The following is a 26458-nucleotide window of genomic DNA, read 5'->3' on the forward strand; positions in this document are numbered from 1 at the left end:
ATTAATTCTAGATTTTAAGCTTTCGTGACTGCAAGGATTCATACTCTTAGGTTATTTCGGTAAAGTCACGTAGTTAAAAATAAATAATAAAAATAATAATAGAAATAGAAATAAAATAATATTTATTTATTATTTAGCCTTTGTGGGGAATATAAATACCACGTGAAAAAATGAAACTTTCTTACTTAACCCATCGGATATATTTCAGCAGCTTTAAGTACACGTAAACTCTGGACTGCCTCATCAGTTCAGTATTGATTTATGCATGACTTTGCCGATGGAGACACCATGTTGAAACCGGTCCAGAGTTTGTTTGTTATGAATCAATGCTGCTGGAATTATACACTCACAGAACTCTCATTGCTGGAGCACAATAGACTCGATGCATCGCTGTACTGACATCTCCTGGCCATATTTAAACGTGCAAATGCTGGCCATCTTTAAACATTCAATAATTATTTGAACTTGTAACACGCACAGTATTTGCTCCCCCGAGAAGAGAACGACTCCAAAGCAAGCACGAAACTCAATTTCTATTACGATTGTTGAGTAAAGAATTGCAACTTACCATAAAAGAAATTACTCCAAGGTCCCACCGAGATTTGAACTCGGATCGCAGGATTCAGAGTCCTGAGTGCTAACCATTACACCATGGAACCAACACACTTGTGGCACGGATTACCACGATCAACACCACCATGGATTCACTTCGCTCGTTACGAATCATGATTCTGTATTTTGCATTGGGACGCTTGGTGAACTCTTTAATTGTGTATTGTACATTATTTGGCGATGGCCTTCAAATTAAAATCAGGCGACGTTTCAGGCTGTGAAGAAGGGCCATTGCCCGAAACGTCGCCAATTATTTATTGAAGGCAACAGTGGTATTGACAAATGTATTGCGTTTTTTTGTTGTCGATTATTGAGTGTTTGGAAAGTCAGACGGAAGCACCACGACGTATGGATATGGAGAAACACTCAAATTCTAGATTTGAAGCTTTCGTGACTGCAAGTATTCATACCCTTTGGTTCTTTCGGTAAAGTCACGTAGGTATAAATATAATAAAATAAATCACGACGTTTCGATAGCAACACAAGCGATCGAGTTCAGGTGAAAATCGCGATTGCCGCGATGTCTGCTGCCAGCAGCACGATGTCTGCTGCCTCACCTGAAGACGATGGCTTGTGTTTCTATCGAAACGTCGTGATTTATTTTGTTTTATTTCTACCTCCATGACTTTACCGAAATAACCAAAAAGCTTAATCATATTCAGTTGAAATAATAGCTCAGAACTCGTGATTCCAATTATTGATAAAACTAAAAAAAAAGTTTCGAACATGGCTTGGTTCCACCGAGATTTGAACTCGGATCGCAGGATTCAAAGTCCTGAGTGCTAACCATTACACCATGGAACCAACTTCTGCACCAGGCTCATTACGCACGTAATGAGCCTGGTTCTGACTGCAAGGATTCATACTCTTAGGTAGTTTTCGGTAAATTCACGTAGGGAAAAAATACTGAAATAATAATAAATGAAACAAAATCAATTGATTTATTAATATTTATTATTATTTTATAAAGCAATTGATTTATTTTCATTTATTATTTTTTTACCTACGTGACTTTACCGAAAAAACCTAAGAGTATAAAACACTCAAAGGTCAACACTTGAATCAAAACACATTGGCTGTGCTGCCCTCTCGTGGCCACCTTAGCACATGCGATCTATTCACCACGAAAAAATACATCCACAGGCCAGCAAGGGACCATCCATTCAGTTCGTACGCATGGAGGGGGGAGGGGAGGGTAGGAGGGTTAACCCAAATGCGTAGCTTGTGTATGGGGGGGGGTCTACTGACAATGTACGCATAGAAAACGGAGGGGGGGGGGGTGAAGCCTCGATAATAATTTGTCTACATTGGCCCACAATTGAGTTAGATAGTCCGGCGGAGGACTATCTGTTTGCTTAAACACGTCTATATTATTAATCCTTGATCGTTTCTGCGTGGATTAAATATGGGCCGTTCTATAGGATTCTGGGGGGAGGGGGGGGTCAAGCGAACATACGCAGGTGGGGGGGGGTGTAAAAAGTACGCGTACGTATAGGGAGGGGGGGGGGTCAAGTTTTTACAGTTTTTGCGGACTAAATGGATGTCCCCTAATTAAATCGTGAACAAAAAGCACCACTCTCAACTCAAATTATTCCAATTTACATCAACATGAAAAATATTTTTTTCCTCTTCTGAAAACGTGGCAAAAATATCGCAACTTGCCGAAAAATAAAATAAAGAAAAATTACCGGAAGGTCCCACCGAGATTTGAACTCGGATCGCAGGATTCAGAGTCCTGAGTGCTAACCATTACACCATGGAACCGGTACGCCCTGACACCTTCACGCAGCCTTAAGTAGCCTATGCTATGCGCACTCGCGTCTTCCATACAACGACTTTTATTAATTTAGAACTCTGCCAGGTCTTTTAAAACCAAATTAAAGTCTATCTAACCAGCGCGTTTCCTCGTCGCCTTTGTTAAAGAGGCTCAACCACCACGTCATCGGCGACGTGCTAGCGGTGACCCGGATGTTACAAATTACGTCATTGCAACAACCAAGTGACGTCACAAACCTGCCCGTGTGTTTAAGCACAAGCACGTGACGTCATCGCAAGAGTTTAGATTGACGTATCAGTAATCAGGTAAACGATTACATCACCCAGGGTTACACGAATGACGTCACCTTTGTTTACACCCGTGATGAAACGTGCGTGACGCCTGCCGCCTACATAATTTTATTAAATCAGTGAATGGAAATCCTTTTCTAACTTTAGTCACATAATAAGTAATCCGATGTTATCCACTGCTGGATGAAGGCCTCCCCTAAAACCATCGCTATGACCGTCCTGGACATCTGTGAGAAGAAAAAAAAAGCTTTATAGCTCCAGGATCAATAACGATCCAGTTCGGGTGGAACAATCCACACAGCCGACACCTGCAACGCGAGCACATTTCACGGCTCCATCTACACGCTGAACGCCCTCTCGAACACTCAAATCCTCAGCACGTTTAGATTCAAGACCACCCTCCTCCTGGCCACCTTCACAATTGTAATGTCATCATCATCAGCATCATAATCAGCAGCCATGGTCAATCCACTGCTGGATGAGAACACATTCCACGGATTAGATTGAATTGCTCCATCTCTCAACTTAACCTCACATTAATTATCGACAGAAACTATCACAGTCATAACAATCAGCAAGAACAACAACAACAACCACCATTCGCCATCTGGTGGCGGTGACGTTACCACCACGCCGCTTGTGCCAGGCTAGGTGCACTTTTGAGTTCACGTGAAGTTTCGAAGGCTCGCTGGCAGGAAGTCAAGGGACAGGTGCAACACAAAGACGCCCCGTATAGCCTGGACAGAATGTTCGGCAAAGTGCTGTTAGAGAGCACCTATGAAGGCCGGCACGGCACGCGACCGCCTTTGTCTCCCCCAGTGGCGATGTTTACACACCGCACCAGGTACTCATTTGAGGCCGAGTAGACCTAGGGGAGGCCTTAGGACAGTTTCAGATAATCGCCGCTGGTGTTGTCCGTCAGCCGCGAACCGCGACACTCACTCACAACAACACTCACTCACAACAACAACAACACTCACTCACAACAACACACTCACATACTCTTAGTTTTTTCGGTAAAGTCACGTAGGTAAAAAAATTAAATTTAAATTAATAGAAATAAAAGAATAACAAATCACGACGTTTCGGAGGCAACACAAGTCTCCGTCACTTGATGCAGTAAATTCAGCTGTGACGGTCCCACCTGATTACGGAGACTTGTCTTGCCTCCGAAACGTCGTGATTTTTTTATTTAGTTTTTATTTATTTTACATTTTTACCTACGTGACTTTACCGAAAAAACTAAGATTATGAATCCTTGCAGTCACGAAACCTTCAAATCTAGAACACACTCACAACAACACGCACACTCACAACAACACACGCACAACAATAACACCACACGCACACACTCACAACAACACTAACACACTCACAACAACACAACAACAACATTCTCACAACAACACCGCGCAACAACAACTCTCACAACAACAACAACACGCGCCGAGTAGCCGAGTGGTTCACTGCGACTGTAGAGACACTCACTGGCAGCCAGTCCAAGGCGCTGTCTGGTTGCCGGGCGTCCCGCTCCTCCCGCTCCTCCTCCTGCGGTGGTTGTGGTTGTGGTGGTTGTTGTAGTTCCATCTCCTCCCGTACGTCCGCCGTGAACCTCCTCCGGTACGCGTTCCGCACGCCCAGCAGGCTGGCGAGCAGAGCGCGCTCCAAGCGCCTCCACTCCGGCAGGCTGGCCTCCTCCTCGTGCCCCCCATCGCTCATCTCCTCCTCCTCTGCCATGGACAAGATCTACTCGCTGCTGCTGCTGCTAATGCCGCTTCCGCTACCTGTGCAGCCAACTACGACTGTGGCAAGCTACCACCGCTGTTGCTTGAATTGACGACTCGAGAGGAGCTGCTGCTGCTGCAGCAGCACGTACAGCACTTCTTGTTGCTCGAAGCGACAATAGCTCACAATGACAGCAACTGTTGTTGTTTGTTGTTGCTGCTGCTGCTGCTACAACACGTACAGCACTTCTTGTTGCTCGAAGCGACAATAGCTCACAATGACAGCAACTGTTGTTGTTTGTTGTTGCTGCTGCTGATGCTACAACACGTACAATACTTATTGTTGCTCGAAGCGACAATAGCTCACAATGACAGCTGACACCAACTGTTGTTGTTTGCTGCTGCTGCTGCTGCTGAATGGACCAAACTACTGCAACTCTGCTGCTGCTGCTTCGCTCTTCCTGCTACCGGTTGACCACCACGCGTGCTGCTCCACGCACGCTGCTTTATGTAGCAGGCGGTGCCGTGACGTCACGCGCCGGCTCGCCGGGTGACGCCGCCGCCTCCACGTGGCGCGCGGGATCCACCGGTGACGTCACCGCCAGCCCCACGCTGAGCACGTGGGGCCGAGGGGGTTCAAGTTCATGTATTAGTACTCTTAGTTCTTTCGGTAAAGTCACGTAGGTAAAAAATGAAATAAAAATTAATAAAAATAAAACAATAAAAATCACGACGTTTCGGAGGCAACACAAGTCTCCGTCATCAGGTGGGACCGTCACCTGATGACGGAGACTTGTGTTGTCTCCGAAACGTCGTGATTTTTATTGTTTTATTTGTATTAATTTTTATTAAATTTTTTACCTACGTGACTTTACCGAAAGAACTAACAGTATGAATCATTGCAGTCACGAAAGCTTCAAATCTAGAATCCATGTATTAGGTTTAGCCCTGTGAGCCACTCATTCGGCTCTTGAATCGGGTGCAACCGCAACAAACAAAAAACATGAACAAGAAAACATCTTAAAGTGAATTTGTGACTAAGTGCAAACAGAAAATCCAAGAAAAAACAGCAAAATATTGCAGAAAAATCACCGTACACCAACGCTGTGTGCACAAATCCCAGTTCGATGTCACTTTCACGTGCACGGGAGTTTAGTGACTTAAAGCTTTCGTGAATGCAAGAGTTCATATTCTCTGGAGCCTTTCGGTAAAGTCACGTGGATAGGTTCAAAAAGAATTAAATAAAAAACGACGTTTCGATCGCAACACAAGCGACCGTCAACCAGAGGTCGCAAACGAGTTTTGATTCCGTACCCGTTCCCGGCCGCACCAGGGTCGCAAATGGGTACCCGTACTCGTACCCGGCCGGGTACGGGTACCCGTTCCCTACCCGTACCCTACCCGAAATGAGTGACAAACGGCTACTCACCAGTGACTCACGGCTTACCCGTACCCGGCTACCCGTACCCGGCCGGGTACGGGTAGCCGGGTATCGGGTAGGGTACGGGTATCAGGTACCCGATTGCGACCTCTGCCGTCAACAGGTGGAAAGGGGGGGGGAGCTACTAAAAGTAAGCTGTTTTTATTATTATTATATTTTACACGCTTTTTATTAACTCACTCTGTGTTGTTGTTGTATCCTCAAATCTTGTAACTGAATTTTTATCCACTTCCCAATGTGGTATCAACTGCAAACTTGGTATACTTATGTCATACTGATGACAATACTATATTCTATCATAAAAAATTTTAAAACATTTTAGAACATTCTTTTTTATATGTTATGTTTCGGCTTGGCTCTAATTGTCCACGCTCAACTGACGTTGGCTGTAAATCACCACGGCCCCTTTCAATATGGCAAGCCTCGGGGCCACTTCCTGGAGTCGTGGAGTTCTTCCATTCCTAGTACGGTACGTTTCATTAAATCGAGTTTAAAACAAAGTTTTTTTTTATATCTAACCTATATAATTCATTTTTTGTCTGTCTGTCTGTCCGTCCGTCTGTCCATCTGCATACGCTCCCTTCCGGGGGATGTAGCTCTCGGACCGTGGGGTTCGCCGAGATTAAATTTTGCAGGTGGGCACGCCCCCGGCCCCGCGGTAAACTTAGGCATTTCCGATTTTTCGTCTCTAAACTTTAAATCGGACCGATTATCGATTTAGTGCGATTGCTCTTTATTTATTTATATAACTATTTATTTATTTAATATTGCCGACCGGCGCGGACCACGGCGGTTGCCCCTGGCAACGGGTAGCAACGCCTTTGCTGCGGGGTGGACGCCATTTTTAATTCCCGTTAAAAATATGCGCACGCATTAACACGCGACTCTGAGGTAATTTCATCAAAGTTTCACATCCTCTTCACTCCCCCCCCCCCCCACCCCAATGTGTGCAATTACTATTATAGGGTCGGTAGATAATACAATTATAGCGATTAGACAGTATTATTGTAGCGCGGGGGGGGGGGGTAACGGCCCCAGTACCCAGCCTCAGCCGGGTGGGCAATCTAGGCGAGGCCGGAGGCTCTGCACGGTACTAGGCCTCAACACCCCACACGTGTCAGGTGACGACTTTGTGGTATAAACTCGATATACCCAGCGTTGCCCGGGGGAAAAATACATTTAAAATCTTCTGAAAACTTTAAAACATAACATACCAATGAAAATACAACTGTGTAATTAAAATTCTAAACCCGACCGCGCCAAGAATCGATTCTCTGAATCGCGAAAAGGAATCGAAGGTTGTAGATTCATTTAGAATCGCTCCGTTCCCGTTTAATATAAGTTTGTTATTGAGTCGATGTAAACTGCTACGAATGGGAAATATCCGGCGTTGACCGGGGCAAAAATATAATTAAAAACTCCTGAAAACTTTAAAACATAACATACCAATGAAAATAAAACTCTGTAATTAAATATGGAAACCTCCTACGTGCCAGGAATCGATTCTTTGAATCGCGCAAAGGAATCATCGAAGGTTGTAGATTCCTTTAGAATCGCCCTATTCCTGCCACGTTTGCTTAACATTTCCCACACACACATTCACACATTTAGCTTTTACATTTAACATACAAAACGTCAGCATGTACTGCTGTAATCATAGGTAAAAATATATACACCTTCACCACTCTCCCTCACTCACCATCACCACTCACCCTCAACACTCACTATCACTCACCACTCACTATCACTGACCACTCACCACTCACACTCACCCTCACCACTTACCCTCACAACTCACCCTCACCACTATTCCTCACTACTTACCCTCACCACTCTCCCTCACCAATCACCAATCACCCTCAAGCATACTTGGCGACACGTAAGTAAGTTTTTAAAACGGGAATAGGGTGAGTGGTGGTGGTGAGGGTGAGTGTTGAGGGTGAGTGGTGAGTGGTTAGGGTGAGTAGTGAGGATGAGTGGTGAGCGTGAGTGGTGAGCATGACTGGTGAGGGTGAGTGGTGAGGAAGAGTGGTGAGGGAGAGTGGTGAGGGAGAGTGGTGAGGGAGAGTGGTGAGGAGGGAGAGTGGTGATTGGTGAGGGTGAGTGGTGAGGGTGTGATTGGTGAGAATGAGTGGTGAGTGGTGAGAGTGAGTGGTGAGGGTGAGTGGCGGTTGTGAGTGGTGATTAGTGAGGGGTGAGTGGTGAGGGTGAGCGTGAGTGGTGAGGGTGAGCGGTGAGGGTGAGCAGTGAGGGTGAGTGGTGATTGGTGAGGGTGTGATTGGTGAGGATGAGTAGTGAATGGTCAGGGTGAGTGGTGAGGGTAAGGGTTGAGGGTGAGTGGTGAGCGTGACTGGTTGGTGGTGAGGGTGAGTGGTGAGGGAGAGTGGTGAGGGAGAGTGGTGAGGGTGATGGTGAGGGTGAGTGGTGAGGGTGAATGGTGAGGGTGAGTGGTGAGGGTGAGTAGTGAGTGGTGAGGGTGAGTGGTGAGGGTGAGTGGTGAGGGTGAGTGGTGAGGGTGAGTGGTGATTGGTGAGGATAAGTGGTGAGGGTGAGTAGTGAGGGTGAGTGGTTTTTGTGAGGATGAGTGGTGAGGGTGAGCAGTGAGGGTGAGCAGTGAGGGTGAGTGGTGATTGGTGAGGGTGTGATTGGTGAGGATGAGTGGTGAGTGGTGAGGGTGAGTGGTGAGCGGTGAGGGTGAGTGTTGAGGGTGAGTGGTGAGTAGTGATGGTGAGTGGTGAGCATGACTGGTGAGTGGTGAGGGAGAGTGGTGAGGAAGAGTGGTGAGGGTGAATGGTGAGGGTGAGTGGTGAGTGGTGAGGGTGAGTGGCAAGTGGTGAGGGTGAGTGGTGATTGGTGAGGGTGTGATTGGTGAGGATGAGTGGTGAGTAGTGAGGGTGAGTGGGGAGGGTGAGTGGCGGTTGTGAGTGGTGATTAGTGAGGGGTGAGGTTGAGTGGTGAGGGGAGGTTGAGTGGTGAGGGTGAGTGGTGAGCGGTGAGGGTGAGCAGTGAGGGTGAGTGGTAATTGGTGAGGGTGTGATGGGTGAGGATGAGTGGTGAGGGTGAGTAGTGAGGGTGAGTGGTGAGCGGTGAGGGTGAGTGTTGAGGGTGAGTGGTGAGTAGTGATGGTGAGTGGTGAGTATGACTGGTGAGTGGTGAGGGAGAGTGGTGAGGGAGAGTGGTGAGGGTGAATGGTGAGGGTGAGTGGTGAGTGGTGAGGGTGAGTGGCAAGTGGTGAGGGTGAGTGGTGATTGGTGAGGGTGTGATTGGTGAGGATGAGTGGTGAGTAGTGAGGGTGAGTGGGGAGGGTGAGTGGCGCTTGTGAGTGGTGATTAGTGAGGGGTGAGGGTGAGGTTGAGTGGTGAGGGTGAGTGGTGAGCGGTGAGGGTGAGCAGTGAGGGTGAGTGGTAATTGGTGAGGGTGTGATTGGTGAGGATGAGTGGTGAGTGGTGAGGTGAGTAGTGAGGGTGAGTGGTGAGCGGTGAGGGTGAGTGGTTGTTGTGAGGGTGAGTGGTGAGTGGTGAGAGTGAGTGGTGAGGGTGAGTGGTGAGGGTGAGTGGTGAGGGTGAGTGGTGATTGTTGAGGGTGTGATTGGTGAGGATGAGTGGTGAGGGTGAGTGGTGAGGGTGAGTGGTGAGGGTGAGTGTTGAGTGGTGAGGGTGAGTGGCGGTTATGAGTGGTGATTAGTGAGGGGTGAGTGGTGAGGGTGAGCGTGAGTGGTGAGTGGTGAGGGTGAGCAGTGCGGGTGAGTGGTGATTGGTGAGGGTGTGATTGGTGAGGATGAGTGGTGAGTGGTCAGGGTGAGTGGTGAGCGGTGAGGGTGAGTGGTTGTTGTGAGGGTGAGTGGTGAGTGGTGAGGGTGAGTGGCGGTTGTGAGTGGTGATGGGTGAGTGGTGAGGGTGAGTGGTGAGAGAGTGGTTAGTTTTGAGGGTGAGTGGTGAGGTTGAGTGGTGAGGGTTAGTGGAGAGTGGTGAGTGGTGATTGGTCAGTGGTGATTGGTGAGGATGAATGGTGAGTAGTGAGGGTGAGGTTGTGTGGTGAGGGTGAGTGGTGGTTGTGACGGTGAGTGGTGAGGGTGAGTGGTGAGGCTGAATGGTGAGAGTGAGTGGTGAGGGAGAGTGGTGAGGGAGAATGGTGAGGGTTAGTGGTGAGGGTGAGTGGTGAGAGATATTGGTGAGGGAGATTGGTGAGTGGTGAGTTGTGAGGGTGAATGGTGAATAGTGAATAGTGAGTGGGAGTGGTGAGTGGTGAGGATGAGTGGTAAGGGTGAGTTGTGAGTGGTGAATGGTGAGGGTGAATGATGAGTACAGTCAATATGCACTGCTGTAATCATAGCAGGTACCACCACCACAATATGTACTCCTCTCATCATAGCAGATACCACCACAGCAGTATGCACTGCTGTAATCATAGCAGGTACCAACACAGTATGTACTGCTGTCGTCATAGCAGGTGCCACCACAGCAGTATGCACTGCTGTAATCATAGCAGGTTCCACAATATGCACTGCTGTCATCATAACAGGTACCAACACAGCAGTATGCACTGCTGTAGTGATAGCAGGTACGACCTCAGTCGGTATACACTGCTGTAGCGATAGTAGATACTGCTATCGAGTTGGTAGATACCGCTATAGTAAATACTAAAACAGTCAGTATATACCGCTACAGTCAGTCAATACTGCTACAGTCAGTATATACTACTATACAGTCAGTACATACTACCATGGTGAGTAGCTACTAGAGTCAGTAGATACTATTATAGAGTGAGTAGATACTGCTATAGATTTTGTAGTTACTACTATAGTCAGTGGATACAACTATAGAGTCAGCAGATACTATACAGTTAGTCGTTACGAGTATATAGTCGGTAGATACTACTGTAGGCCCAGTAAATGCTACTATGGTCAGTAGTTATTACAGTCACTAAATACTACTACACAGTCAGTAGCTACTACTGGCTCAGTAGATACTACGGTACAGTCAGTAGATAATACTACAGAGTCAATAGATACCACTTCCTCTGTTGTATGTAAGGTGTTGTTAGTATATATACCTACGAGGGGTAAAGATATTTTTTGAGGGGGGGGGGGGAGACCACAATTTTCGGAAACCTTTTGACATCAACTATTTACCCCACACTTTCTATAACTTTTTGGACTTGTGAAAGCCTCTAATATATTTGTTGGTGGAGAAATGTACAAACAGCCCACCGGGCTTTGACAATACCTTAGTATGTGTATATATATGTAAGGTTTTTAAGAAATATATTTTTCACCCGGGCAAAGCCGGGTACTTCCGCTAGTTACTTATAAATGGGCATAGCCCAAGCGTCCTGGTATCAGAACGAAGTGGGCAGGGTACAAGTGCCTTGCAACCAGCACAAGCGGAGATGGTTATGTTAATGTGAAATCAGAAGGGGAGCCGCATGAGACGTGGAGAAATTAACAACTTGTGTGGTACGTCCAATACAGAGGCGACACCGCAGGAACTGGAATTGCTTGTCCCATCTTTAGTAAAATTAAACTAACATCGGAAGGTGACAAGATGGAAACATCTTCGCCAGTTATGACTTAAACTGGTTGATGACGTCCTTCTAATGATTGCTGAGTTTGTACCCATCCTCTCGGTTGAAATTGTCTGTATACAGTAAAACCTTGGATTTTCGCCCCCTTTTTTCCACCCGATGACGGTCACTTGTGTTGTGATCGAGACGTCGTAGTTTGCTGTTCATTTTATTCTTTTAAACTATCTACGCGACTTTACCTAAAGACAAAGAACACGGTAGTTTATTTTAACCGGGCGTGAACTCAAGGCATCCGATGGTTCGACTTCGTCAGAAATGTCACTATTGCATCTTCAACCGGCCTCCGAAAGTGATCGAGAGCTTAGTTCGAGGGAGACGGCTGTCACCTTTTGGACACTTCACCCGTCGTGATGCGCAAACTTCTGGAGGAAGTTTAACACGTAGGCTTTCGCGACTAATATCCTTTTTTGGGTTAGATTGCGTAAATGTCGTTAAACCTGCCACCACCAATGAGTAAGGTTTGTCACAAAAACAAAATATGCCAATTTGTTGCGAGTTCAGCACAACAGGTGTGTCCTGCAGGAAATTGGTTTGTTCCTTGACAAGATTTAGCAAGGTATTGTGGTTCATTTGTGGTAAGCACTTGGTGTGTAATGAGCACGACCTGATAACAAAAATGTACAAATGGTGTGTGCATTGGTACATTTATTTCTGGAGAACAAAAAAGTCAGTTACAAAATGTCACAAAATCTGGTAGAGTAAACAACATTTGCTTTTTGCGATGTCAACTTTAGTGTGCAAATTTATGTTTATTCACAAAGGGGACGTCAAAAGCAGCAAGAAAATGTTTTTGATTGACAAATGTCACACACTCAACATGACAAGTTACGATATTGCTGACAATTCGCTTAAAAGTTCGAATTGAGCACACACAAACACCACACGGCTGTTAACAGCTCTTGGGCATCTCACATCCGTGTGATGTCCCACACTTCGTTACACTTGGGACCTGGACTTCTGCAAACTCATCGAATGTGTGAAAATAACTGTTCAGCAAAGCTATGGTTAAGATGAGAATAACTCGACCCACTGACACTGACATGCAGACGAGATGCATTTATGATGAACACAGCTAAAAACAATTTCTGAAGAAAACACGGACTCGTCTGGATTGAAGAGTCCTTTACAAAGACAACACTTCGAAAGTTTGTCTTCAAAGAAGTCCCTACATTACAGGTAACGACACTGCCTATGACAAACACTGATAATCTTACACACAGCAGCCAAAATGCTATGACTTTGAGGAATATGAAATCCATTCACACATCTTACAGCTGCAATGGAAGCTCATCACGTTATAAAAAAAAACGTATGAGAAAGAATTTGTTTCATCCAATGCCCTGAATATGGCCAAGACCTTTGGTCTAATAGCTCAAGTTGTATTTCCCCTGGACTGCTTCTACCAAAGACCCACCAACTCTGCAATGACCATCCCCCCGACGTCCCCCAACATCATCTGAACACTTCAGCCACTGGACTCCTTGAGAAAGAAGTGCATCTTGTCGCTGATGAGCTTGCGCTCGGGGTTGAGCTTCTTCAGGATCTGTGCGATGATGTTCACCGTCTGGTTGCTGCTCAGCCCCGTCTTTTTGGTCTGAAACTTCTTGAGGAGGTCCTTGGTAGTCATGGGCTTCCTGGAGAGATACCTCCTCACCGCGTCCTCCGTCAGTTGCACGTCACTGAAGGAAAACGGGCGCAAGGGCATCAGTGTGTGTGCTTATCGTGCAAAACCGATTACAGAAAAAGTATGAGAGCCATTCATTCCTCCATGTTTGGATTTATTGTCGCCCCTTCGGCAGTGCCCAACTGTCCCCACAAAAGTATGAGGAATGGCTTGTCCAGATCTAGCGCCTGATGCATAAGGCAGCAGTAGGGCAATGATGGATATAATCCGATTCCTAACAAGGTAGAAAACATTGCATGATTGTCTAATTATCCTGCTGCTATATAAAATTAAATGGCCACCAAGGCTTTTTTGAGTTGCCATAATACAGGCAAGTATGGCGATGCCATGTGATATGCAAGGCATGACGGAAGGACTGATCCATTGGTCACAATTTGAATGAATCATTACACTTAACTCTGCTACAAATACAGCACAACAGCCTTACCCAGAGCTGGGTGTAGATTTCCCCGATGAGGGCGGAGTCTCCAGTTTCTGTCGCTTAGCTGCCGGCTTGTCCATGCCTTCTGCCAGCAGCTTGCCTACACCATCCGCAACAGCACAACATTCATCGCCGGTCCCCATTCAAAAGCTCAATGCATTTCTTTACAATTCTGGCTACAAAGTCATCTGTAATGAGGCTTGCCGGTGAAGGGCTCCGGCCCACCCGGAGGATGCAATGGGACTCGTTGGAGCTGCTCTGGCTGAGCCGGCTTGTCCCTGGGACTCAATATTGTCGGTGCTGGGCCCTGGTTGCTGCTTCATCAAGGGCTGTGCCGCAGCATCTCTCTTCTCTTCCCGGTGTTTGCTTGTTCCGTCTCCCCCCCCACGACCATCCTTCTACTCTAATGTAGTTTCTCATTTTAGCAAACAGTCTTTAGAAGTGGTGGCATTCAGATGATTTCTATTTTTTCTATATTCACATCACCAACCTTTTCTTTTCAGTTATTTGGTGCTCTCAAGAAGGGTCGTTACTTGAAATGTTGTCTATTAAATATTTTTTTCTTTTAAGGCAGTGATATTGATTGTGTTATGTTTTTTGTTGAGGACTAAATAGGACTTCCAAATATCTTGAGCAAGCCACACATTAACACACACATGAGTGTTATCCAATAATAACGTGACAGTAGTGACTGGGCAATTAGAATCAGTGTTCCTGCCAGGTTGAAAACATTCCACTTTAGTACTGGATCACTGCAACTAAGATGCTTGCAGTGACAATTAAATATTGTTTGGGATGATGTTTCTCAGTGATTGGGTTCATGTGGCCACGGGCTGTGTGCAATGAAGTCTAGGCCATATCCAGTCTGTAGTGTGTGTGTTCCCCACCCCCATCCTACAGCTCACCATCCAACTGTTGCTAGGTGACCCTTGCGAGAAACTTGTGCTCGTGCACAAGCGTGACTGGTTGTGAGCACACATGATTTGAGTAAACACAACGTGTATGTGCATGCGGGGGAGCGGTAGTGTAGCGGTTAGCGCACTGCACTACGAGCCCGGCAACCCAGGTTCGATTCCTTATTATCTGAACTGGTCCTGGGCCTCCCCTAGATCGACTCAGTCTCAAATGAGTACCAGGTGCGATGTGTAAATATTAACACTGGGGGAGACAAAGGCGGCCAGGCGCAATGATGGCCACCTACCCCCTAAGTGTGCCGTGTCGGCCTTCGTAGGTGCTTGCTAACCAGCACTTGCCCCAACAGACTGTTCAAGCTATAGGGGGGGGGATCTTTGTCTGCGTGTGTGCATGAGTAACATACGAGCCGGCGTGCCGTGCTCGAGCTTATTGGCGGCGGCGCGCAGCGTGGCGGAAGTGCCGCTCTCCACCGCGGGCGAGCTGGGGCGGCTATTCCCACGGCTCGAGCTCCGGCTGCCCCCCGACGGCTTCCTCGCCCGCTTCGGTGGGGACGGCTTCTTTTTCTGAAAATGTTACATTTGTATTGTTACGTTTTAGCGTAGCATGTGCAACAGGGGAGGCAACGCCAATCCACGGAAAACCAGGAATGAGTGGGATTAATAATACTTTCATTTCGTAAAGTGCCATTCGTGCTAATAGCATCCCATAACGCTGTACATTAATTATATATAAGGACAAAATCCCATATAAGCCACTACCAAGAAAATGAAAACCCTACTACCTAGCAAAACTAAAAATGAATAAATAAATTAAGAAATGGCACCAAAACAAAAAGCATAAACAGAAAAAAAAGTTGTATCAACAAATAAATTAGTCCATGGGGTCTACACATCTCAGACCACAATCCCAACTCCCCAACCAAACCAATGAAACATTTCACAAAAGGGGTGGTGGAGTTCCAACATGTTACGACTCATTTATATCCATCGGTCCAGTGTCTAAAATGTGATAATCTATTTTGTCAGCGTACACCTGAGTGAATAAGAAGGACACTTGGTTTTAGATTTGACTAATATTGAGTCCAGTGTGGAGTAGGATGGTATTCTTGGGTTTTTTCGGTAAAGTCAAGTAGGTAAACAATTAAAATTAATAAAAGTTAAATAAAATAAAAATCACGACGTTTCGGAGGCAACACAAGCTTCCGTCTTGCTGTATCAAGTAAAAAAAACCAAGAATATGAATCCTTGCAGTCACGAAAACTTCAAATCTGGAGTAGGATGGTATTCCAGACTGCAAGGGCTTAGCCATGGGAAACAGGCATTCCGTGAACTTACAGCAATGAAGAGGGCTGAGGATGTGGCGTCGTCAATGTCACTTTCCTCCGAAGACTCCGTGTCGCTGGCTGTGCACACATTAACAGAGTGATTAAAAATAAAAAGTCATAATGCCGTCGCATCAGTATAAGTAATAATAAATTCGCCCCCAAATATAATAGGCTATTTAAAAGTATGAAAAAATACCTTTTCCCGATTTGTATCCCAATTGTGCAACTGATGTCATAAGATGAAGTATCCATTCGGACCTCTAGCAGAGCAGTATAACCTTTCATGTAAGAGAATGGTCCTTGAAATCAAGAATCTTTATTTAAAATTGAGGAATCCGATAAGCTAGAAAGCTTATTTTCACAAGGCTACCTCGGAGATCCCCTTAACTGTCCTCTGGTGCACAGTAAGGGCCACGACTTTACTACCCCTCTCTTCCACAACGAGTAATGTTCAACACGGTCACATCGATATTTGTAGCTAGATGAGTTGGAGAACCAAATTTTACGTGGTGGACTTTTTTGTGTGCAGTCTTTCGTGAGACCATCAGAAACCAGTTCAATCACAGGCGGCTGCCTGGATTCGCGCTCAGTATCTCAGCAGTCCCATCTCAGAGCTCTAAGCCACCCCAGCAGCACACGCATAATGTGCTGAATGAAGGTGCACAATCGTGGGGCACAAGAGGAAACCCAAGATCTGAACCTTTCTTTTTCTTTTCCTTCTTCTCCAAGACCGGTGTTTTCTTTCCTTCCTCCTCCTCCTCTTCCTTCTTTTCCTCCTCATTCTCGTGCTCAGATTCACTCTCGTCGCTGCTGCCCACCTCCTCGTCCACGCCTGCCCCACAGCCACGAAAACAACCACAAATAGCAGCCTTCAATCGCACCGCGTCACAGCACTGCAAGGTTCGCCACTCACGAGACCGTTCCACAAGAACGCACAAAGAGATATCCCGCGACAAGCAAAAGAGAGAGGTTCCCTCACCTTTTTGTACGTCCTTCTCAGTCGACTGCTTCAGCTTCTCATTGTCGAGTTCCTCCTCCTCGCTGCAACAAACGACCAATCACGTTCAACACTTTTACACATTTTACGATTACATATAATTTCTGCCGAATGGCATTTCTTGAACAGATTGCATGTACTTGCACGAACCCTGTTGTCAATTCACTGCTGGAAGAAGGCCTACTCACACGACACAGATTGTGGTGGTTATTTGACCGTTCTTCCAGTCTAAAGATTCTTCCAGTCTAAAGATTCCGATTCTGACTTGACCATACTAGTCAGTGCGGGTTGGTGAAAGCGAGGAATATGTAGGAGCATACAAGGTACGCAGCAATGGATTTTTCTGCACCGCCCTCTGCTGTCGATGAAGTAGCATAGCCCGTGCACGCTATAATACAGAATATGCACGGTGATCACCAGTCCAAGCACAAGCTTAATCCTGTTTAGCTTCCGAGATCTATCTTATTCCGAGTGGTTCGGTCGCAGGCAAACAGACTACACCTTGCTAATGACACTCAATTAATTCTAAACTGTTCAATCGATGTCTATGTTGACAACATACCTTTTTGACATATCAATGTGAAAGATAGCACAGACAACGTTTTTGTATTGCCTATCGTGCCATGCACGCGCGCAATCAACATGAAGCGATGCTTGAAAAAGTACACTGTTGCTAAAAGGAGTTTGAGACCTGGACTCATCGGAAAAGTAGTCGACCTCCAGCCCCTCGTAATCGCCGTCGTCGCTCTCTTCGAGCACGTCCTCCTCGTCGCTGCCTTTCTTCTTCTTCTTCTTGGCTGCGGCCTTCTTGTCTTTGCCCTTGTCCGGACGCTTCTGGCTTCCCTCTTCTGGAATTGGGAGAGACGGAGCGGGAAGGGCGCGCGGGGAAAAATTGTGTAGGTGAACTACGTGGGAGAGGCAGTTTGGCTGCGCAATTATCGCAGGCAGGATAATGTGAACCAAGGCAGACGTGCTGTGTTTATTCTACTTCTTTTCAATCGAGTGAAATTTCCTTTAAAAACTGTGCCATTACCCATAGGTGCATCTGTACACAAAGCATAAATCATTTTCCAGTTGGAGCAGTAATGCAGTGGTTGGCATGTTGAACCAGGCTACGGCTTACATAAGTGGTGCATAACTCAACCAGTCATGTTTCTATATATATAAAAAAAACTTTTTTACGTTACCAAGTGAGACCCACTGAGCTATATAGCTCTATAAGAGGTTTTTTGGGTTAGATCACGTAAAATTTTAAATGTTTCATTAAAACCTGCCACCACCCGCCACAGGCAACTAGTAAGGGTTGTAAAGACTAATTAGAGAATCTATCGAAATTGAAATAAATAAAAATAATTTTAACCGTTCGGATAGCTACCGCCTTAGTGCTGCGTGGAAGCGAATTATCAAAACATACATTATTTTAATTAATGCGTATAAAGGGCAGCATACTTCAATAGGGATTACCGTTGGTACAGCTATTTTAATACACACAATGGACAGGTAGGACAAGATCAAAGGGCTCGCATAATGCCCCCCCCCCCACACTTTCCGCAAGAGCGCAGAAGAGTGGTCACCACATCTATGCCTCTATATAAGGATCGAAACAAGTCTTGACTTAAAGCTTTCATGACTGCAGGAATTCATATTATTTGCGTCTTTCGGTAAAGTGGCGTAGATAGGTTCAAATGAATGAAAATAAAATTTAAAAAACTACGACGTTTCGATCACAACACAAGCGATCATCATCAGAAGAGGGGGAAAGCTGCTGAGGCAGACTGTTTTAAAGGTTTAAAATGGGTGTAGCCCAAGGGTTATAAACGACTTGGGCGGGGCTAGTGATGTTAATGTGAGAGATTAGCATGTTACTGTAAGATCATCGAGCGGTCTCTATGACGAGGGCGTGGAGGTGGCTATGCTAATGTGAGAGATTAGCATGTTAATGCCGTCGAGGCCGGCGCGCGGAGGTGGCTATGTTGGTGTGAATTTTTTTTAACCTGTTAATGTAAAATCAGAGCTGAAGCCACGGGGAAAATAAAAACTAACATCGGAAAGTGGCAGGATGAGAACATCACAGCCAGTTATAACTTAAACTGGTTGATGACGTCCTTCCAATGATTGCTGAGTTTGTACCCATCCTCTCGGTTTAAATGGTGTCTGTATATGTGGATGGCTTCATGAACGAATCTTTGTTGATAGCCAGTGGGCTTACAAAGTACCTTCGTCTTAGAGAAATCAATTTCGCGTGAGCCAACCGCATTAAAACAATGATCAGCCACGGCCGACGCAAAGATAACATCACACGACCACGACCGTGGTGCCCCTTAAATAAATAAAGAATATAAGTTGCATCATCAATTCTCAAGCTTGGGAAAGACACCAACACAATGGCACAAAAGTCCCAGACAACACCAAGACAACACATTTTCCCTGAAGAAAAATTGCACATTAAAATTAAACTTTAAATACATTAAGGATCAAATTTAGAAATCGCATTTGCAAATGTGCTAAATAGTTCAAATATAAATGTTGTGGGTTTACTCTCTAATTTGGCTGTGTCGGGTGGTGGCGGGGTTAGAGACACATTTATATTTATGCGATCTAATCCAAAAACCCTTTATTGTGAATTAAACAACTCGGAGCAGGACAATCGCACTCACCATTGTCATCGGAGTCCTTCTCGCTATCAGAGGACATCTGCAGGTGCTCCTCCAGATCAGAGATGCGCAGGTCACCGCTCTTCTTCTTGCCTTTCTTCCCTTTCTTGCCATCCTCATCAGCATCATCGACCTCTTCCCCACCCTCTTTCAACCGCTTCTGCACCATGATCGCGAAGTGATTCAGCACCTTATTCCGCCTGCTCGAGGCAGACAGAGGATAGGAGAGGGTTATTAAAACTCGGAGAACCCGGAGAGAACACACACACATACAAGCGGATGCCAACCAGAGGTTCTCACAGACAGGTTCAACACATTCCTGCGGAGGGAGCTGGTAGGAACGTTGGGTTGCTCGGTCAATGGCCAGGGTCAACGGCGGCGTGGTGTATTCCGCAAATATGCCCAACTGTGAGGGCGGGCACAAGCCGGCGTGAGTAGGTTAAACGTTGAGTTTTATAAAGGCACCACGGGGTGACCAGCCCCTCCCCTCCCCACCCAGCCCCTCCCCACCCTCCCCACCCAGCCCCTCCCTCCCCACCCAGCCCCTCCCTGCACGATGGACACAATAATCCCCTGTGGGCTGGTGTAACCAGGAGGTTCCTACCAGTATTAATCCACTGCCTGTACTGCCATCTCTTAAGCCAACTCAGTCCAGAGGAGGTTAGTGGAATCACTAATGTATATGATTCACCAATCATTGCATCCAGGGTAATGGATCACAAGTACCTTAAAACTTCGTTGATGTTCTGTGGGTTAAATAAATGCTGATATTAGATGCTGGGGTATGACAATCAAACTGTACAAAAAATATAACTTTCAAAAGCCCACTTGCTAAAAGATCAGTGCTGAGTTGGCACCGGTAAGATCCGGGGTTTGAATCCAGGCAACTGCCACCTGTGATTAAATCGGGTTTTCAAGTGTAGAGAGTGGATGGTCTCAGCTCAGTCGCCAATGAATGCACTACACAACCATCAGAGTAAATCTGGTTTTACAACTAATTTGGCTAAATTACAGCTCTGAAAATAAAAAATATCTGTTTGACTATCATGTGATGAACCTTGCTCTGGACCGTGTGGAAGAAAAGTCACTTGAAGATATTTCCGAGTCGGGTATGTGGTATCCATTTCCGTTTGCCGTTGTCGAGCATTAAGGGTTGCACTACTCTGCAGGAGATCCAAAAGGATAATTCATCTCATGACATAACACTATTTTTATTCTTTGGGTCTTTCGGTAAAGTCACGTAGATAGGTTCAAAGAAAATAACAAAGAATATCAATTTCTGCAGTCACGAAAGCTTTAAGTCAAGATATTTCCCTATTTAGCTAAATTTCGATTTAAAGCTTTCGTGACTGCAGGGATTCATCTTCTTGGTTCTTTCGGTAAAGTCAAGTAGAAGGGAAGTAATAAAATAATAAAAATAAAACACAATAAAATAATTCTCACGACGTTTCGGCCACAACGCAAGCAGCCATCCTCAGGTGAAAACCAGGTCCGACAGCTGCTTGCGTTGTGGCCGAAACGTCGTGAGAATTATTTTAGTGTTTTATTTTTATTATTTTATTTAGCTAAAGTCAATTTAACACGACTCCAGCTGTCCAAGCGAATTGATGACGACGACGATGATGATCACCCAGGTGCACAGGGGTGTGTGTGCGCTGTCTCACCGCCCCCACTCCTCCTCGGCCTCCTCGGCAGTGAGCGTGCGGTGCTTGGACTGCGCCGTGAAGTTGTACCAGCTGCTCACGGGGAATGCCTCAAACGCTCCGTCAGCGCACTGCGCAAACACGTAGTAGCAGGCGTTCTCCGTCACCCCGCCCTTCTTCACACCTTTGTACCTGCAGCCAACAGCGAAGAAGCCACTCATCAGCTACGACATGTCAATTGATGAAGGCAGCCACATGCTGTGACCATTTCTTCCAGTTTCACGATGCATACGAGCTGAGCTCATCACTGCAAATCTGTGGTGTCATTTTGAGCCTGTTTCCTTCTTTGGCTACCACAATATTGTTAAGTCTCCACCACAGGCCATAATCTCTTCTAGCAAAATGTTCTACCTAAGCCAACTTTTAATAGCAGTCAATATTCGTCTTGAGATGTACTGCATAAGAGTCGTGGTATAAATGTTGTAAGATGATTTAAAGTTTTCTATCTCTCAGTCTAATTCCCAGCATGCATTTCCACACGCTTTTCATACTTAAGTTTTTGCTTGTCTTTCCCATTGTCTATGTTGTTGATTCATGGTCATGGCAGGTGAATTATCATAAAAATACTTAACAAAATATTAACATATTTAGAAGCCCATGATAGGCCAGTCAAAATATATTATTGCTTGCTTACAATGCTCAACACAACTGGATGTTTGAGAGTAAAAATTCCGATTGGTAGATCGATTCCCTCTCGCCATCTCTCCTTCGCCACACACGACACCTCACTAAGCCTCACGCGGCACCTCACCAGGCCTCACACGGCACTTCACCAGGCCTCACAGCGATGGGTCTCACCTGCGGCCCGCCTTCCCGTTGACCTTGAGCAGCCAGGGCTGGTCCTCGATCTTGAACTTGCGCAGAGTGATGCCGTATTTCTTGCGCCGCGCCTCCTCACGCTGCTTGCGCCTGAACTCGCTGCCAGCACCAAACTCGGGCAACTCCTCTTCACCGTACATCTTCTTGTTCGTCAGGTCCCGTTCCATCTTCGCCTACGTGAGGTTGTGCGCCGGTCGTTACAGTGTGCTACAACAAGTACTTGTACAGCCCGTTCGAAACCCACTGCTGAATGAAAGCCTTGTAGGCAGTGGGGTACATTTGACCATACTTCATCATGCTGGTCAGTGCGAGTTTAAGATGGGGGGAGTGCAAAACCATAAAGCACAAAAGACGGTTGCTTGTTGCAACTGTCCTTTGTGCTTGGTAGCCACCCATGCAGGCACTATCCAGGCTCACAAAATCCTGCTTAACTTTCGAGATCTGATATTGGGTCCATTCTGGGTGATTTGTTAATAGGCAAAGGAAAAAAACCCCGAAAATGAGACAAAAAACGTAAATGTACATGGTGTAAAAAATAAACGTAGTTATTCAAACGATAAAACCAAAGCTCCAAAGTTGAAATTCCCTCGACCATCTCAATTCTCGGCAGACAGGGGAGAAGGCACACACGCACCTGTGTCCAGGCAGAGAAGTCCACCTTGTCAGCAGGGTTGAAGGCCATGAGGTTGAACCTCTTCGTGTTGTTTCTGCACAAATAACAGATGTGTCCAAACGCTCAAAATGAGCAATGCAATTGTCACCAAATACTTCCGAAAAAAACATATTTTCACGTACGGATGACGAATGAGGGAATCAATGAGGAGCAGTGAAATGATTTCTATTGTAAGCTAAAGCGTGAATGTGCAATGATAGCCACATGACATTTCTGTAATTGTGCCATTTCTGGAAACGTCAATTTCATAAAGAGAACCACCATTTTTTGCCAAGGTGGCCTCTGTCCGTTTTATTTGCAGTATTTTCCCCAAATGATATTGTAACTGTGTTATTGGCTTCATGTCATGAACAACTCTTGTCTCACCCCATGTTGGTGAACTACCTTTTTAAGATGGCATCACATTACTACTTCAGTTTTTTTTTATTTGCCTCTTATTCACGGTGTCACCTTCTCAGATGCCATGCTGTCGATGTTCTCATGCTGTTCATCAAGAGCCCAGGGGCCAGGCTCTTGATGAATGTGATAAAGGCGCTAACAGTAGATTGTGGATAAAATATAACCCTCGTCATGTCATGTGGTTGCAATAAACTGTGTCCACAGAGATAACTGCGACACTGGGAGCAATGGGAACTCACTTGGGCACACGCACCACATACTCCGTGCTCGTTGTCTGAGAGCTGCCACCCTGCAGGATATACACACACACACGTTTAGACGCACATACTGTATGGGGCAATCATTGTTAGTGAACATCTATTAAGGCCAGCATGTCACGCGAAAGGGTGTTTTGGCCATTGAACTGTCTGACCGTCTTCATGGTGCTAACTTATTGCATCGGGTACACATTGATGGTTCAGTCGGCGTGGCTCAGGATATCGGGTTCGCTACGAAATATAAACTACAACAACAACGCCATTCGCCACGAAGAGGCGGCTATGTGACCCAGATGCTTGTGCCAAAATTAGGTGCAACTTCGAGCGCATCACCTATGGCACACGAACACTCTCGCAAAACACAAACACGCCTCCAGCCACACGCTTCCAGAGACGTCATCTTACAACATTGTCTAATTGAACAGACCTGAGGTCAATATAATTAAAGCAGTCTTTGTTTGATTCTACACAGTTGCTGAACAAAGGACATAAACATCAAGCGACCAACAGACAGCACAATCAACGTTGTGATGAACACGGCATAACACGTTTCTTGAATTTAATTACTACAGGTTTATGACAGCTTGGGATAAGAGATGATGATGGGTACGATACATCAGGTCTTATAATAGACAAAGATCCCCTGTATAGCCTGTGAGTAAGACGATTGGGACCAGTGCTCCCTAGCGAGCGCCTATGAAGGCCGGCACGGCACACAAGACGGTGGATGGCCAACACCACGCCCGGCCGCCTTTGTCTCCCCAGTGGCGATGTTTACTACACACCGCACCAGCTATTAATGTAAAACCGAGTCGACCGGTCTGATAATAATGACTAAAAAACCAAAACAATCACCTTGTAGCCGCGCGTCACAGATCGCCCCCCACACGAAGCTTCGTCAATGAAAACAAAACAATTTATTTTAAAGTCACAGAACACGCTCGTGACGGTCACTGCGAAACCAACCCCCCCCCGTATACTTTATAACGAGAGCAACAATAGCCGTGACTTGACAATGGTTTCTTCATATTCTTGGTTCTTTCGGTAAAGTCACGTAGAAGGGAAATAATAAAAATATTGTTTTATATTCTTGGTTATTTCGGTAAAGTCACGTAGAAGGGAAATAATAAAATAATAGAAATATAAAACAATATTTATATATGAATCCCCGCAGTCACGAAAGCTTTAATTCAAAATTGGTTTCATTAGTTTACTCAAAACCATTCACGGGGATTACGTCTCACGCGACGGGGAAAGGGCAAGAGCCGACTCCAGATTCCGGACCTGCGATTGGGCAAAGGGTGGCTACGTACGGCGCAGAAGAAGTTCGCACATAACCTACGGTGGTACAGACCACCATAACGAGGCACAAACACGAACATCGCTCGCTCACCGGGGTCGCCATGTCGTCGTACTCACGAGCTCACCTACTCAGTAAATGTACGTTCACTCTTATAACCATTACTATACCTATCACAACTGTTGCCTGTGATAATGAGGACGATTGTTTCGTTGTTATTATGATGATGATGATGATTATTATCGCTGCTGTTGATGTTGTTGATGGTGGTGGTGGTGATGACGGAAACGCCACCCGTCTCCTCGGTACAGTGCGACACGAGGGGCGGATGTGACGCGTGGAAACGCGATGACGTCATCGCGCGTGGACACGCGTAACCGCCTGATGACGTCATCGCTCGCGAACTGCGCGAGACGACGCGGTGACGTCATTGTTGTATCTTCTTGGTTCTTCGGTAAAGTCACCTAGAAGGGAAATAATAAAATAATAAAAATAAAACATTATAAAATAATTCTCACGACGTTTCGGCCACAACGCAAGCAGCCCCGTTCTTCACCTGAGGACGGCTGCTTGCGTTGTGGCCGAAACGTCGTGAGAATTGTATTGTATTATGTTTTATTTATTTTTATTTTATTATTTCCCTTCTACGTGACTTTAACGAAAGAACCAAGAAGAGTGCTGGACCTGTTGTTGTATTAACTGGCTGACCCCCGAGGCCAGATTGGACGTCTGTGAAAAGAGCTTCATTGCTCATCGGATTCCTCCTCCCGCGGTCTGAATAAACATTCTCATTCTTGGGTGTCCGTCAACATGGCGATGCTACTTCTCTACGCGATTCTCTTGTGCACATTGATTCTGATGTTGGACAGCAGATGGCAGCACGGGACAGGTTTAGGACCAAGAGGGGCCGTCCATAAATGACGTCACGCGATTTTGGACGATTTTTGACCCCCCCCTCCTAGTCACATGGCGTCACAAAAAGTCAGACCCCCCCCCTTCAAATATGACGTCACAAAGCTCTGCCCCCCCCCCAAATACAACATGCTTCAAATCGCTTTAAACTATTGTCATTGTAGTGCGTATTTTATGTGGCGCTAGGAGAAAACATTTATTTAAAGGTCTATTTAATTAAATAGAACGTGTTGACTATATTTCTTTAAAGTTGCGCATTTTGATGTGACGTCACATTTCTCCCCCCCCCCCCTCTTCACATCGTCACAAATGTCTGACCCCCCCCCCCAGGTGCGTGACGTCATTTATGGACGGCCCCTTACGCGGAATGATACAATAACACGGTGGCATATCCCCCGTTATTTGTGCCACCGCCTCGCCGCGTGTAAGGACGTCGTATCTCGCCAAACGTTATCGTTGTTACATTCATTCTCATGGCGAAATATACGAGCATAATTTCACTTTGAGACCCCCCCACCACCTACACATTCCACAAGTAGTGACTAATCCCATATCTGCATTTCCCATAAATATGCTAAATTCATCTGTTGATATGCAAATTCCTTTGTCAAGGCGCCCTTCCTCCCCCAACCCAGCTTAAATATACGCTGCCAAGCTTGGTGGTGCTCATTCAGACACTATCTTTCCGACAGACCTGTTCTTCACCTGAGGACGGCTGCTTGCGTTGTGGCCGAAACGTGGTGAGAATTGTATTAAATGTTTTATTTTTATTATTTTATAATTTCCCTTCTACGTGACTTTACTGAAAGAACCAAGAAGATGAAATTGTTTTCGAGTAACGCAGCACTTTTAAAGAACGCATCTGCCGCTTTAAACGAGGACTGTATTTGCTTTGAGTATTCCACTTTCTGCATCTCTGTGTCATTAAAAAACAAGTCACTCAACGCAAATTGCACTCCTTTACGGATAATGA

The 26458-nt window shown here is 45.9% G+C and overlaps 2 protein-coding genes and 3 non-coding genes across 5 annotated transcripts in view; all 5 read right to left on the reverse strand.

The window, feature by feature from the left end:
• LOC144941235 (F-box only protein 4-like) overlaps nucleotides 1-4918 on the reverse strand; it is a 59255-nt gene extending 54337 nt beyond the window's left edge. Inside the window, exon 1 of the mRNA XM_078867856.1 lies at nucleotides 4168-4918. Coding sequence (XP_078723982.1) covers nucleotides 4168-4416 — 249 coding nt within the window. The 5' untranslated portion in view covers nucleotides 4417-4918. The remainder of the gene's footprint in view (nucleotides 1-4167) is intronic.
• On the reverse strand, nucleotides 588-659 carry TRNAQ-CUG (transfer RNA glutamine (anticodon CUG)). Its single transcript has one exon. It is a non-coding gene; the product is annotated as a tRNA-Gln (tRNA).
• Nucleotides 1345-1416, reverse strand: TRNAQ-UUG (transfer RNA glutamine (anticodon UUG)). The gene has a single exon. It is a non-coding gene; the product is annotated as a tRNA-Gln (tRNA).
• Nucleotides 2305-2376, reverse strand: TRNAQ-CUG (transfer RNA glutamine (anticodon CUG)). The gene has a single exon. It is a non-coding gene; the product is annotated as a tRNA-Gln (tRNA).
• A 7136-nt stretch (nucleotides 4919-12054) lies between the features above and the next one.
• GTF2F1 (general transcription factor IIF subunit 1) lies at nucleotides 12055-25032 on the reverse strand. Its single transcript, XM_078867591.1, has 13 exons — nucleotides 24667-25032; nucleotides 23256-23305; nucleotides 22579-22651; nucleotides 21924-22117; nucleotides 21087-21257; nucleotides 19426-19622; nucleotides 17460-17616; nucleotides 16751-16812; nucleotides 16472-16603; nucleotides 15782-15849; nucleotides 14851-15010; nucleotides 13539-13632; nucleotides 12055-13106 (listed from the first exon to the last, which is right to left on the reverse strand). Exons 1-13 carry the CDS (start codon nucleotides 24676-24678, stop codon nucleotides 12893-12895), a joined length of 1584 nt encoding a protein of 527 aa, XP_078723717.1. The 5' UTR covers nucleotides 24679-25032; the 3' UTR covers nucleotides 12055-12892.
• Nucleotides 25033-26458: the final 1426 nt, after the last annotated feature.

Source organism: Lampetra fluviatilis, chromosome 24 (assembly GCF_964198595.1).
Source record: "Lampetra fluviatilis chromosome 24, kcLamFluv1.1, whole genome shotgun sequence".
In the NCBI taxonomy this organism is placed as follows: Eukaryota; Metazoa; Chordata; class Hyperoartia; order Petromyzontiformes; family Petromyzontidae; genus Lampetra; species Lampetra fluviatilis.

Bases quoted from the DNA above. Each gene is read 5' to 3' on its own strand.
- GTF2F1 (XM_078867591.1), bottom strand. The intron at 22,652-23,255 runs GTGAGTTCCCAT...TTATTTGTGCAG, and splicing joins TATGTGGTGCGTGTGCCCAA to AAACAACACGAAGAGGTTCA. The intron at 16,813-17,459 runs GTCTCAAACTCC...CGTTTGTTGCAG, and splicing joins TACTTTTCCGATGAGTCCAG to CGAGGAGGAGGAACTCGACA.